Here is a 12219-nt window from a genome sequence, read left to right as displayed (position 1 = left end):
GGCCGAGCGAGGTGCCCGAGAGGCTCCGAGAGGCTCGGCCCGGCCCCGCCCGAGGCCCCGCCCCGAGCGCGCGCCGGCCCCGCCCCGAGCAAAGCCCCTCCCGCCGACCAGCGCTCCTCAAATCTCGGCCGGGACCACGCCTGTCCGGAGGCCTTTCCTAAGAGGAAAACAGTATCCTATTACGTGTTTCCTAGTTCCACAGTGTTAAAATACCTTTTACTTTATGAAATGCTTATTGGTTTTTAAATAATTCCATACAAGGTCAACTTCTTTTTTATCGTACTGGTGAGTGAAATCCGAAAACTGGAAAACCCTTGTGGCACTGAGCACAGAGCGTGGTACCTATTAGTTCAAAACCCTGCCTTGAAATTATTCATCCTCTGACGCAAAGCATTTCTGCTGAGCACCTGCCATACACCCCACTAGGCTGAGTGCTGGGGATACGTTTTAGCAAGTCTGGCCCAGGTCCTGCCCTGGGCTTGTTCCAGCTCACACTTTAGCTCACAGACAAGAAAACCGGTCGTTACAATTCCATGTGCTGTGCAAAAACCTGTAGGAACAGAGTGCAGTGGGAACACAGGGCACAGAGACACTGTGACTACCACCCACCTCTTCCTCAAATTACTTTCATTACTACTTACTTGTAAATGCTTAGAATGTAACACATCTTGGATATTTCAAAATAATGGCTGGGAATCTTTCAGAATGCACGGAAAGCATGAGTTCAAGGTTACAGGATACAAGATGGATATATAAAAATCAATTGTATTTCTACTTAGTAATAAACAATAAAATTTGAAATTTGAAAAATACTACTTAAATAGCACTCTCAGAAATGAAATACTTAGGTTTAAATCTAACAAAATATTATGTGCAGTATCTTTGTACTAAAAGTGATGAAACTGATTAAAACTTAATCCCAATGAAAATCCCAGCAGGTTTTTTTGTAGACACCACAAGCTCATGATAAAACATATAGGCACAGGCAAAGGAACTTCAACAGCCACAACTGTGAGGCAAACGAAGCTGGAGGACTCACACGGCCTAATTTCAAAACTTACTATAAAGCTCTACTGTGACACCTATGAAAGGCAGACACACAGATCACTCGGACAGAACAGAGAACCCAGAAACAGACCCACACAACTAATTTTTGACAAAGGTGCAAAAAATACTCGCAAGTCACATCTGACAAAGGACTCGTATCCACGTATATAAAAGAACTCTCAAAACCAAACAAAAGAAAAAACAAATCAGTGACAGGTTTGAGCAAACAACTTTATCAAAAAGACATAAAGACAGCAAATAAACATGGAAAGGTGCTGAACATCACGAGTCGTAAGAGAAACACAAATTAAAACCACAAGGCACCACTATGCACCCAGAATTGCTCAATTTAAAAAACAATAAAAATTGGTACTGCCAAGTGCAAACAGCCAGAACATTTGGCAGTTTCTTCTAAAATTAGACATATACCTACCTTATGACCCAGCAACCCTAGAAATTTACCAAGAAAACGTGTTACACAAAAATGAGCAAGTGAATGTTTGTAGCAGTTTTATTCAGTCGCAAAAAATGGCACCGCTCCAGTGTCCTTCAGCTGGTGGCGAGAGGAGCAAAAGGTACACCTGTGCACTGGACTACTCAGCAACGAAAAGAAGCAAACTCCCGACACACGTCATGAGAAATCTTAGGTGCCTTTTGGTAAACGAAAGAAACCAGGCCCAAGACTCCGTGTTGTATGACTCCATCTACGAGACACTCTCGAAAAAATAAAAGTGCAGACAGAACCTATCGATTGTTGCCAGGTTGGAGGGAATGCAGGGGAGGGTTAGCTATAAAGGGTCAGCCTGATAAAGTTTGGGGGGTGATTGAAACTATGGTGGTGACCTGTTTGTACACATTTGTCAAGCTCCACAGAACTGCACATCGCAAGGAGTGAATTATACCAAATGTAAATTTTTTAAAAAATCCACCAGGACATAGAAAGATGGACTACATACAGCAGCCAGGGACTTGAACTGTTACGCATGAACCCCATGACCACGCTGCAGGGGGTGGGGAAGGAGTGGACCTCAGTAGCTTTGGGGAATGTTTTGAGTAAACACTGACAACCAAAAGAAACTCTGTACTCTCACTGGCAAATGTGTTCTGCACAGGGGTACGGCGCAGCAATTCTGCAGTCACCTTCCATGTAACTAGGGTGGAACAGATAAGCAAATTTCTGTAGATAATGAGAGTCACGTTTCCTGGTTAGAAATAAAAGAGTGATGGCAAGAATGAATCCTGTGGTGCTGGGCTGGAGGGACACACGGACACAGCAAGGAATCTATCAGTGTATGTGCGGGACCAGCCACAGTAGCAATGAGCACACCTAGCATCCCGATTTTGGTTTCTAGATGGCATTCTTCAAAAAAAGGCACTAGGGGGCTCCTTGGAGAAAGCCGACTCCAGGGCCTAGGCAGGGAAAACAGACGAGCCCGGAGCATCCTGTACTCTAGGACATAATGAAGTGTGAGAAACAAAGCCAAAAAGCAATGTCAAAAGGGAGTAAGGGCCAACCTCAAAGAGCTCGACGGCCAGAGTTAAGCAACTTGGGCAAGTCAGTAACAACATTGGACTACAGCCCTAAAATAAATATCCACGAGTCTATATGTTATAAATAAGTAACTAAGGGGAGAAGAGACAGCTCTTCCTCACAGCAGGTTCCAACTAACGTGCGGGAGGAATGAGAAAAGCAACATCACCATTACCGGGGCACCACATGCCAAAGCTAGTGGGCAAAAGTTTAAGCAAAAACATGGTATCTGCACAGGTCCAAAGTATTTCTCCCAGATATTCACTTAAAAAAGGGAAAACCAGGCTGCTAACCTACCATGTGAGACTGAATGTAACTTAGATGAGTTTTTACTAAAACGAATGAACCACAGGGGGAGCTATGACCACACTTCCTCCTCTGCAGATGCCTCACATATGAAACAGCAGCACTTGGAATAGCAGCTGGACCCACCCTTCCAAACCCAACTCAGAAATGCACTCCAGGCCAGGTTCACACACAGCCCGGTGTGAGCAGCAAAATAAAGGGGGCAGCAAAGGAAACCACACAAGTGGAAGCTCCTGGGGGACGGCATACCTGGGCCAGGACATCCCAGACGGTACTTGGGGTTCAAGGACAAAAGTGGGGAAGTTTGTGTCCCCCTTCCCCAATCCAGCTCCCAGCTTCAGACAGGACACATCGGGGCAAATATGAACCATCTTCAGGGTGAGCTTCAGCATCGAGGTGCAGTAGAGCCTCTCACAACTGTGGGATGGGATTGAGGACTCTGTGGCCAGCAGGAGGGGCAGGGCCTGGGAAATACCTTGAAGCTTTTAGTTCCCCGTGTCCTACACATGGGCATAAAATGGAAAGTCTTTTCCAGTTTTCCTTCTGCCCCATCCCTAATTCCAGAAAATTCACCTGTAACCAAGGATCGCTCAGATATGCGGAGCTAAAGACACAGCTAGCCAATAAAATGACAAAAATGTGAGCATCACACATACATATACAACCCACCAGAATCCATTCATAAGGCAGGAGCTTACTTCCCAAATGGCTACACCATTCAAGAGAAGTTCAGACCTTAAGAAGCGTGAGGGACGTTCTCCGCAATTCGTGTCCTTGTCTTTAACTCACTCTTATGTTCACCTGCTTGTCTTTGTGACTGTACATTAAAGGGCTACAGGCTGAAAAGTAAATCTACAGTATACAAATGGTCAGTAAGCAGTCATCAGGCGTTAGGATGCAAACCGAAACCACCACAGGCAGCACCGCACCCGTTCTGGGGCGGGTGTAGTTAGGAGAGTAAGTACTGGCAGGAGTGTGACCCTGGAACCTCGCACATGGTTGATGGGAATGCACACGGTGCAGCCACTGAGGGAAGCTTGGTGGGTCTTCCAGTTAAACACAGAAGGACCACATGCCCCAGGAACCTGCTCCTGGGTGGGCACCGTTATGAAGATCGGCTTCAGGGGACTTAGGACACATTCAAAACAGCATCTATTTTATTTTCAACAATAAACAGCAAACCTCCAGTGAGAACAGCACACACCCCCGCCCCCCCGAGTCTCCTCACTGGGACTGGATTTGGTGGGAGGAAGTGGACTGAAGTTTCAGCAACCTCAAAGGAAGAGTTCTGAGGACCTGACATCTCAAAACTGAGAAAAGTGTACTGTCCCTTCCACGTAAAGGGGTGTATCTGGCCTTAGCCTTCAACCCATCGAGTGTTTACTGTGCAGGATCCATGCTGACTGCATGGCCTCCTCACACACAACTCACTCCAGTGAGGGGCCGGGACACGAATCCTGCAACTCTGGGCCGGCTCTGCGCCAGCTGGCCTGCTGGAGGGTGAAACGCAGAGTCTACAACTTATCTGAAAGGAGCAAGTGTTTATTGCTTGACTAACAGAACATAAAGCCAGGCAGAAGTCCCTGGGCGATGATGGCCGAACTCATGCTGTGTGCCCTGTGGTCCTTCATCTTCTCAGCACTCAGTATGTTTTCTTCTAAAGATATCAGACATTTACTTTGATCATAAATGCACTCCACGGGTGAATAAATAAATGGACTATCTTTTAATGCCCCCACCCCACCCCATGTTCCTTTAAATAGAAAAAAGTGCTAAATGTCTCTTCGGAGCCTATTTGGCCATAGTTGTCCCACCTATGGTTTTAGAAACGGTCTGCAGCTTGATGTCCTGAGAGCCTTTCCTGGCCTCCAGCCCCCTGTTAAGAAGTCCTACTGATACTGCCGATAGTCTCCAAACGGTGAGGGCGGCAACTGGGCTGAAGGCAGCTGGGAGGGGTCTTCAGCAAACTGAGGACCTGCGATTCAGAGAAAAGAATTTTAAAAACCACTTGAATATTACATAATTAAGAACAAGTCTCTGTAAAAAGTAAAGCAATCAACTCAATGAAAATGCTGTGTACATTAGAGTGTAACCTGAATTTCTCTGTAAACCTTCGACTTTGGAGTAAGACTGACCTTCCTCATGCTCCAGAAGGAACAGCTCTAAAGTGTAAAAACAAACTAGAAAGTGTTTGGTATACAGTACAAACTCCAGAATAATGGCTGAAAATCAGAAACAAGAGCATGAGGGTCCAGGTCACCCAGCTATCCTGCTGGTGCTTAAAACTTGCCCCAAAGACACTGAATCTCTCGCTAGGTGCCCTGGGGAAATCAAATCAAACTGGGAGCTATGATCTCCTAACTCTATGCTGAATCTCTTCCACGCTCTAAAAATAATTTCCAACATGTCTCACTATTCTGCACACTGCATTCCCCAGAGGGCAGGTCCAGGCTTCCCGACCATAATCTGTGTCCTGCAACGTCGAGTTGTCTACAGCTACAAGGAACTGCACGAGGTAACAGCTGAGTACGTGCTCCATGACAACCTGAGGGTTGCTCAGCACACAATTTCACTCTCCCCCAATAAGGGAACAATTAACAACAGAAACCCCTTCCCTGAAAACTCAAGTGACCCTCCCAAACAGGAGTCACTTCCCACTGCTCTTCAAAGCAAGGAACACAATCAAGTAATCTCATTTATCCGTCAAAGTGTTGGTCTATCTGCCCACCAGGATGTAAGCCTCATTCACCACTATATCCCCAGCACCTAGGACAGTGCCTGGCAAATAATGAACAGTGACCAGTTGTGGACTGATGACCATTCTTGTTATACATCTTCAAGCACCTCTAAAATGGCCAGCAATTCCTTAGAATGAGCCCTGATAAAACCTCAGAACTATAAGGAAGATCAAAAGCAAATTATTTTACCAAAGCATTTTGACTGTGGTCAGACACTGAGTCCACATCTGGCTTTTCAAACAGAACCTGAGCCTATTTCAATCCTCATGACCCAAAGCATATTAATACATAAACCGCAAACTACCACGCTTTAGCAGGCAAAATACATTTTCTTTAAACATCAGGAAAACATTCCAGAACGTTTGAGTGATGGCATTAAGCAGAAGACAGACTCACCATTGGGAAACTGTGCAGAGGCAAATCTTGTCAACAGGATACCAGCTCCTTCAATTAAAGCTAGAAGAATGCCGCCCATTGCAGCTGACCCAACCATGGCCACTGGTCCGTCTGGATACATCGACAACAAAGAGATGACATTAACAGAAATCTGGTTTAATTCAAGATGCGGTAAAGGACAGAGCTGTCTATGTGGCTACATTCCACCCCCATTCCCAAACCCTCTTTCTCACTGGCTGAGACAAGGGGTCAAAAAACTATGGGCCACAGGTCAAATCCAGCTCACTGCCTGTTTATGACAACAAAGTTTTATTGGAACAGCCTGTGCTCATTCATTTATTGTTGTCTGTGGCTTTTTTCATGCTATGATGGCTGAGCTGAGTAGCTGTGACAAAAACCTCACGATCCACAAAGCCTACAATATTTACTCCCTGGGCTCTTTACAAAAAGTTTGCTGACTTCCTGGCCTGAACTAAGCCCAAAGGAATTTTGGGTTGCTCGCTGCCCCAAAGACCCAGAAGATGGTTCTATGTACTTCCTCCATACAACCCCGTGTGACAGATTATGGTTATTAATTCCAGAGAACTGAGGAGGAAGACAGAGCACAGAAAGTCTACATATGCCCCATCACTCAGCTAGTAAGTGGTGGAACGGAGCCAGAGCTGCTCTTAACCAGTGTAACGCACGGGTCAGTGCTCCACGCTCTCGCTCTCAAACACTCCTAACACACCCTCCCCCACAATCACCATATACATTCATGCTACGCCAAATTAAGCAATGCTCCACTTTATATATTCCAGATGTCAGTAAAATAAGACAGAGGCGGCTTCCCGAAGTCGTGTGCCCATGAGTGTGTCTACATGAGCACTTACTTCTCGCAGCCAGGATGGCACCTGTCAAGGCTCCGCTTGTGATGGAGTTCCAGGGGTCTTCCTTCCCTCTGACCTGAACCAGACTGCAGTCGATCATGGAAAACAGGCCTCCCCAGACTGCAAAACTACCTATTTTATTTAAAAACAAAACAATACAAATTTTACTGTTTGATCTTTTTTTTAAAGTTAATTATTTTTTTTTTAAAACATCACTCAGCACCAAAAGAAATCACCAGCCCCTTGCTGGGGGTTTAAGTCACTATGGCACTCTGCAGGGGACAATGGCCTTGATGTCTTGGTACTTTTTCATCTCACACTTAAAGTGTTATTATAATAAAAAATAAGTTTAAATAATACTCACTATTCTTAAAACTCTCACACTCCAAACAAACACATGCAAACGTAAGTTTCAATAAGCTCTGAACCATAGTCAGAATACTTCTCTTTTCAACAAAGCCTGGGCTGCATTACATCAATTTAGAGTTTTAGGCTTGGAAAACTCAAGCCTAAAGCAATCAGCCAGGCCTGACTTCAGGTGACTCCAAACAATGGGCTTCTGCTAGTAAACACAGCAGCCACTTGCTCCTGCTCTTCTATGGCTCCACCCACCTCCACTTTTCTTTTTCTCCACTGTCACTGAGCATCTCCTCTACTGGACTAAAAGAGATCCAGCTCTTCTGGAAGGTATTCCAGGTACAAGGCCCTACATGCCAATGTGGCATATGAATGATACAGTTATAACCATGGAGCACAGCGGGGAGTACTTGACACATAGCAGGCACTCAACAAATGGTAGCTATTAGCTACTGTCCTTTAAAAGAAAAATATTTTAATAACGAAGAAAAGACTATTTCTTGTGACCCACAAGATTACTAAGGAATGACGAAGGTCTTTCTCCAGCTTGGCTGTATCTGAATAAGTAAACATAACCTTCAAGCTTTTTTATCATCTCTGCTCCCAGCTTCTGAATAACCAACTGTAGAAAGTGCAATGAATATAATCTTTTCGAACTTTGCATTGACCTCTGCACAGTGTCCAAAAGCTGCCTTGGAGAGGAGCCCAATCAGGTCCATTGGATTCTCTCACGAAACCCCAATCATTCCCCTCACGTTCTCTCAGCCTTATGTTACCCCAGGAGCCATCACTCCTGACGCTCACAAACCCGAGCCTGAACACACTGTCTTCCTTCTGGGTAAGAGGAGAAAAGTAAACACACCACTGAGCATGCGAAGGACAGACAAGATTTTCAAATGGTGCAGTAATTCAAGTTAATTTCTGAACAAAGAACCTACAGGGACATTTACTTGTAACAAACTGTTAGACTGAACTAATGCCGGTAACTGGTATAATCTACAACAGAAGGAAAAAAACAGAGCTTCATCTTCAAACAGGAAAAGCCTGGAGCACAAATGGAAAACCTGCTTTCATACCTCCCAACTGCGGAGCCCTGGTTTTAATAGCTGTCAAACTCCCTCGTAGTCGGTGGTTTACTCCCTATGGAAAAGCAAACAAAAATGTATTAGAAGCACAATACTCCCAACCCACTCATGGGGCCATCAGTGATATCAGCAGACCTCGGTTTCAGGTGATGATGAAATAAGACACTCACCACTGGAGAATTGCGAAAACCTTTGACTGCCTGAAAGATGCCACCACCGATGGTGCCCATCGTAAAGGCCCCACCACAGTCATCCACAATTCGCCAGGGGCTAAGAACAGGAAAAAAGAAAAAGAGAGAGAGAGCTTATTTCTCATTCTCTCATTCATAAACCACAACACCGTCTTGGCTAACACAGCAGGGTCCTCTGCAACCAATACACATTTGGCCCAGAACACGCAAACAAAGACAAAGGATTATCAACATATCCATGTGTATCCAGCCCCAAGTCACCTAAGCTAGAAGGAATGGAACCGGTTAATACTCTATCCATTCGTTTAACAACCGGTGGATCCGTTGTAAGCTGGGCACTGTGCAAAAGCAAATAAACAATGTACGATATAAATAATGCGGGAAATTATGTTATCATCAAGAACTTCCCCCATCCCTGCCCTGACACAGTGCGACAGGTGATGAGGCCTGGTTTTTCACTTGTGACCCCAGGCAGCCTGAGGCCTCGGGACAGCAACCATGCCCTTTACGATGACCTCTCTGTGTGTCTGACTGATTCGTGCTTTTACCCCGTCAACCTAAAAAAATGCTGAGCTGGGGGCCCGCCCTCAATAAATGCTGAATGAATGAACCAATTCCCGCTCATGGCTTCGGAGACCACACGCTACCACCTTTCATTTCCCAGGGAATTTCTGCCCCCTCGTCCCCCGAGACAGCGTTCCAAGCACGACAACGAGGCTCCCGCCTACGGGAGCTCACGCAGAGCCTTTGGGCACGGATCGTGATCCGCGCCTGTGAAACGCCCCGCCCTGCGGGTCCGCATCACCGCACCGAAGCTCGGGAACGGCGCCCCGAGGCCCGGCTGAGCGAAGCGCCGCCCGAGGTCACCCCGGCGGGCGGGGGTGGGGCAAAAGCTGAACCCGCACAAGGTCGGCGGGGCCCCGGGGCGAGCCGGCCGGAGGCTCCACCACGCCCAAGCCTGGACCGCTCACCGTCCGCCGCAAGGTCACGCGGGGTTGGGTGCGGGCGGCCCGCGTTGAGGAGCCGACGGGCCGCGGCAGCCCGCGCCGCCCACGGCTACCGGGCCCGCGTCGACGGCCTCGGAGCCTGGAGACCGAGGGGAGCGAGGGCGGGCGAAGAGGGGCGGGCGAGGTCGCCGGCCACACTCACCAGGGCTCCCGCGCGTACTCCTCCATCTTCGCTCCGGTGCGAGGGACGCCGGGAGAGCGGGGCGGGGCCTGACCCGGAGGCGGAAGTGATCCGAGAGGAGGGCGTTAAGGTCTCTGGGGATTGGCTCTCCGCTTCCGCCCGCAGCCAATAGGAGCCCGGCAGCGTGAGGTAGGCCCCGCCCCGGTCCCTCGGGCTTTGGGTCCGACGGCGGGGCTCGGAGCGCCCGCGGCGAGGGGTTCCGGTTCCTTGTCATAGAGGCGCGTGTCCTGAGAGAAGCGAGGTGTCGCCCCGCTGGGGTCCACAGGCTCCCCAACATGTCCCCTTTCCTTAGTCCTTTGGTTGCGGGCTGCAAATGAATCGGTCCAGCTCGACAGGATTGGGAGGCTCCCAGGGCCACGTGCCCGGAATGCGGCGCGGGTCGCGTAGAGGTGGCCGAGGCGCCGGGACCGGGGCGGGGCCCCCCCCCCTTCCTCCCGCGGCCCCCGGAGCACGTGGCCCACAGGCCGGGGGCCCAGCGCCCCCTGGTGACCGCGGACGGGCCTCAGCCGCGGCTGCGGAGGCCGCCCTGGACCAGCGCGGGGTCGGGGCGCCCCCCCACGCCCCGCGGCCGGAGTCCCGGGGGTGACATTCTGGCTCCCCCCGAACTTCGCTGCCGGTCGGGGGCTGCCGACCCGAAGCCTCGCCCGTGGCCGCACCGGCCGCCGAGCGCGCCTTTCGTGCGGCGTCTACTCCAGGCCGCAGGGAAACGGGGCGCTGCCAGCTGAACCCCAGAGGCGTCGCCCCGTCAGTGTCCCCACCAGGTCGCCGCAGGGGGACGCGCTAGAGAATCAGCCACCAGCGGCTGGGGACCAGGAGCCCTCTTCCCACCCCGACGCCCCCTTCCCTGGTCCCCTCGCGGGGGGCGGGGCGGGGACCCCAGGGCCGAGCTCCCTGGGCCCAGAGGTTCCCCCAGCGGGTCACGGGCCGCGGCTGTGGCTCCAACCCCCCCAGTCCCACCTGGTCCACTCGCCGAAACCATGATGGTCACGACTGCTTGTCCCACAGCCAGCTCCGGGGTGTGGGGTCCAGTCTGGGCTGGGCAGGGGGTCCAGGCCAGGGTGGGGGTCACCCTCTCCTGCGCCCCCTCCCCTTGCCGGCCTTCCAGGAGGATACTCATGCTGCCCAGGCTCTGTCTCGGGCATGTCTGCTCGTCCCCAGCGACTGTCCAGAGAAACTTCCAGCCCCCCCTCTGCTCCCCAAGAAGGGAACCGGTGTGATTCTCTACCAAGAGCTCGCCCTGTCTGATGCTGATGACACCCAGCATGTGTCACCCCATGTCCTATGCTCAGCGGCTGCACCCCTGGTGCTCTGTTCCTCCAGGCAGGTACTTGTAATACCCTCGCGGCCCATTTCCTACGGCTCCGAAAGGCTTTATAAGGTGCTCAAGGTCGCACACCTCAGACTTGAGTCGTGTCGCTCGACTCCTGCGGCCTTACCTGCTACACTGCCACCCTATAGTCCTGAAAATTCACTTTCCCGGGGTCGTTCAGCCCAACCAGGGGAGAAGCACCCTAACAGGAGTTAGCTGGGTCCCGGTTCCCCTCCCCCTGGCTGGAGCGTGGGGTCCCTTCCCTGCTTTGGTCTCCCCAGCCCTCTGGCACCACAGCGCTTGTTTCTCTCTGGGGAACAGGCCATGCAGCATCCCCTGACCTCCCAAGACGAACTTGTTCCAGGTGGAGGTGGAGTCTGAGCTTGGGTGACCTCTGCCATTCATCACAGGGGCTGGGGGAGGCCCTTCTCCTGGGCCCCGGGCTGCCCTGGGACTTGAGGGAGCAAAAGGCTTCGGACCGGGTCCAACGAGAGGGGCCCGCTGTTCAGAGTTGTGGGGCCTGAGGCGGAGAAGGTTTGGGGTCACGTGCAGAAACGTTGGCTCGGGAGGCCGGGTCCTGCCCTTTCAGCCTGGGAGCCGTGGGCTTTCTGAGTGTGTCCCTCATGCAGAGGCTGCTGAATCCAGAGGACACAGGGGCCAGATGGCTCAGGGGCCGAGGGTGGGCGATTGTGAGCCCCTGACTGCTCCTCAGAAGTGAACATTTTCTTCAAAAAGCCTGAGAAAGGAGAGTCCTCGGAGGCTGGAAAGAGCCGCTCTCGGCCGACGGGGACTAGAGGTTGGCTGAGGTGGCTCCAGAGCCAGGGATGAGCAAGATGATACGTCTTCTAGGAAGCGCCTCGGGCGCCCTGAGGAGGGGGGGTGCGGGGCACCCTCCGCCGGGCGTATCTGAGCGCACCGCAGGCCAGCTCCCCGCAGAACTCCCGTGTCCTCCGTCCAGCTCTTACAGTTGCCGGTTTTCTACCTTTGGTTGCATCCCTCGCTCTCAGACGGGGCCCGACTCGCAGTGACTCGTGCTCACTGACTCACGGACACCCTGACCACGACCCGGGGCGCTCGAAGCCCCCCTTCCGTGCTTCCCCTCAGGCCCGCCTGCCTCACCCCCGCACCGCGGTCCCACCAGCCAGCGCCATTCCCCTCGTCAGCCCTAAGCTGCAGTGGGACCCTGGGCATGACATGCAGGG

General features: G+C 51.2%; 1 protein-coding gene across 1 annotated transcript; it reads right to left on the bottom strand.

Moving 5' to 3' along the window:
- Positions 1-1260: 1260 nt before the first annotated feature.
- On the bottom strand, positions 1261-9642 carry TIMM17A (translocase of inner mitochondrial membrane 17A). Its single transcript, XM_087828878.1, has 6 exons — positions 9492-9642; positions 8500-8599; positions 8321-8384; positions 6891-7019; positions 6019-6129; positions 1261-4859 (listed from the first exon to the last, which is right to left on the bottom strand). Exons 2-6 carry the CDS (start codon positions 8557-8559, stop codon positions 4774-4776), a joined length of 450 nt encoding a protein of 149 aa, XP_087685004.1. The 5' UTR covers positions 8560-8599; positions 9492-9642; the 3' UTR covers positions 1261-4773.
- Positions 9643-12219: the final 2577 nt, after the last annotated feature.

Source organism: Miniopterus natalensis, chromosome 21, assembly GCF_054644295.1.
Source record: "Miniopterus natalensis isolate mMinNat1 chromosome 21, mMinNat1.hap1, whole genome shotgun sequence".
Taxonomy (NCBI): Eukaryota; Metazoa; Chordata; class Mammalia; order Chiroptera; family Miniopteridae; genus Miniopterus; species Miniopterus natalensis.
The sequence above is the reverse complement of the archived record's forward strand: the minus strand, read 5'-3'. Positions and strand labels throughout refer to the sequence as shown.

Coding starts and splice junctions, on each gene's coding strand:
- TIMM17A (XM_087828878.1), bottom strand. CDS start 8,559: ATGGGCACCATCGGTGGTGGCATCTTTCAGGCAGTCAAAGGTTTTCGC. Junction 8,385..8,499: donor GTTTTCGCAATTCTCCAGTG/GTGAGTGTCTTA, acceptor GCTTTTCCATAG/GGAGTAAACCACCGACTACG. Junction 4,860..6,018: donor CTCTGCACAGTTTCCCAATG/GTGAGTCTGTCT, acceptor TCTGAATCGCAG/GTCCTCAGTTTGCTGAAGAC.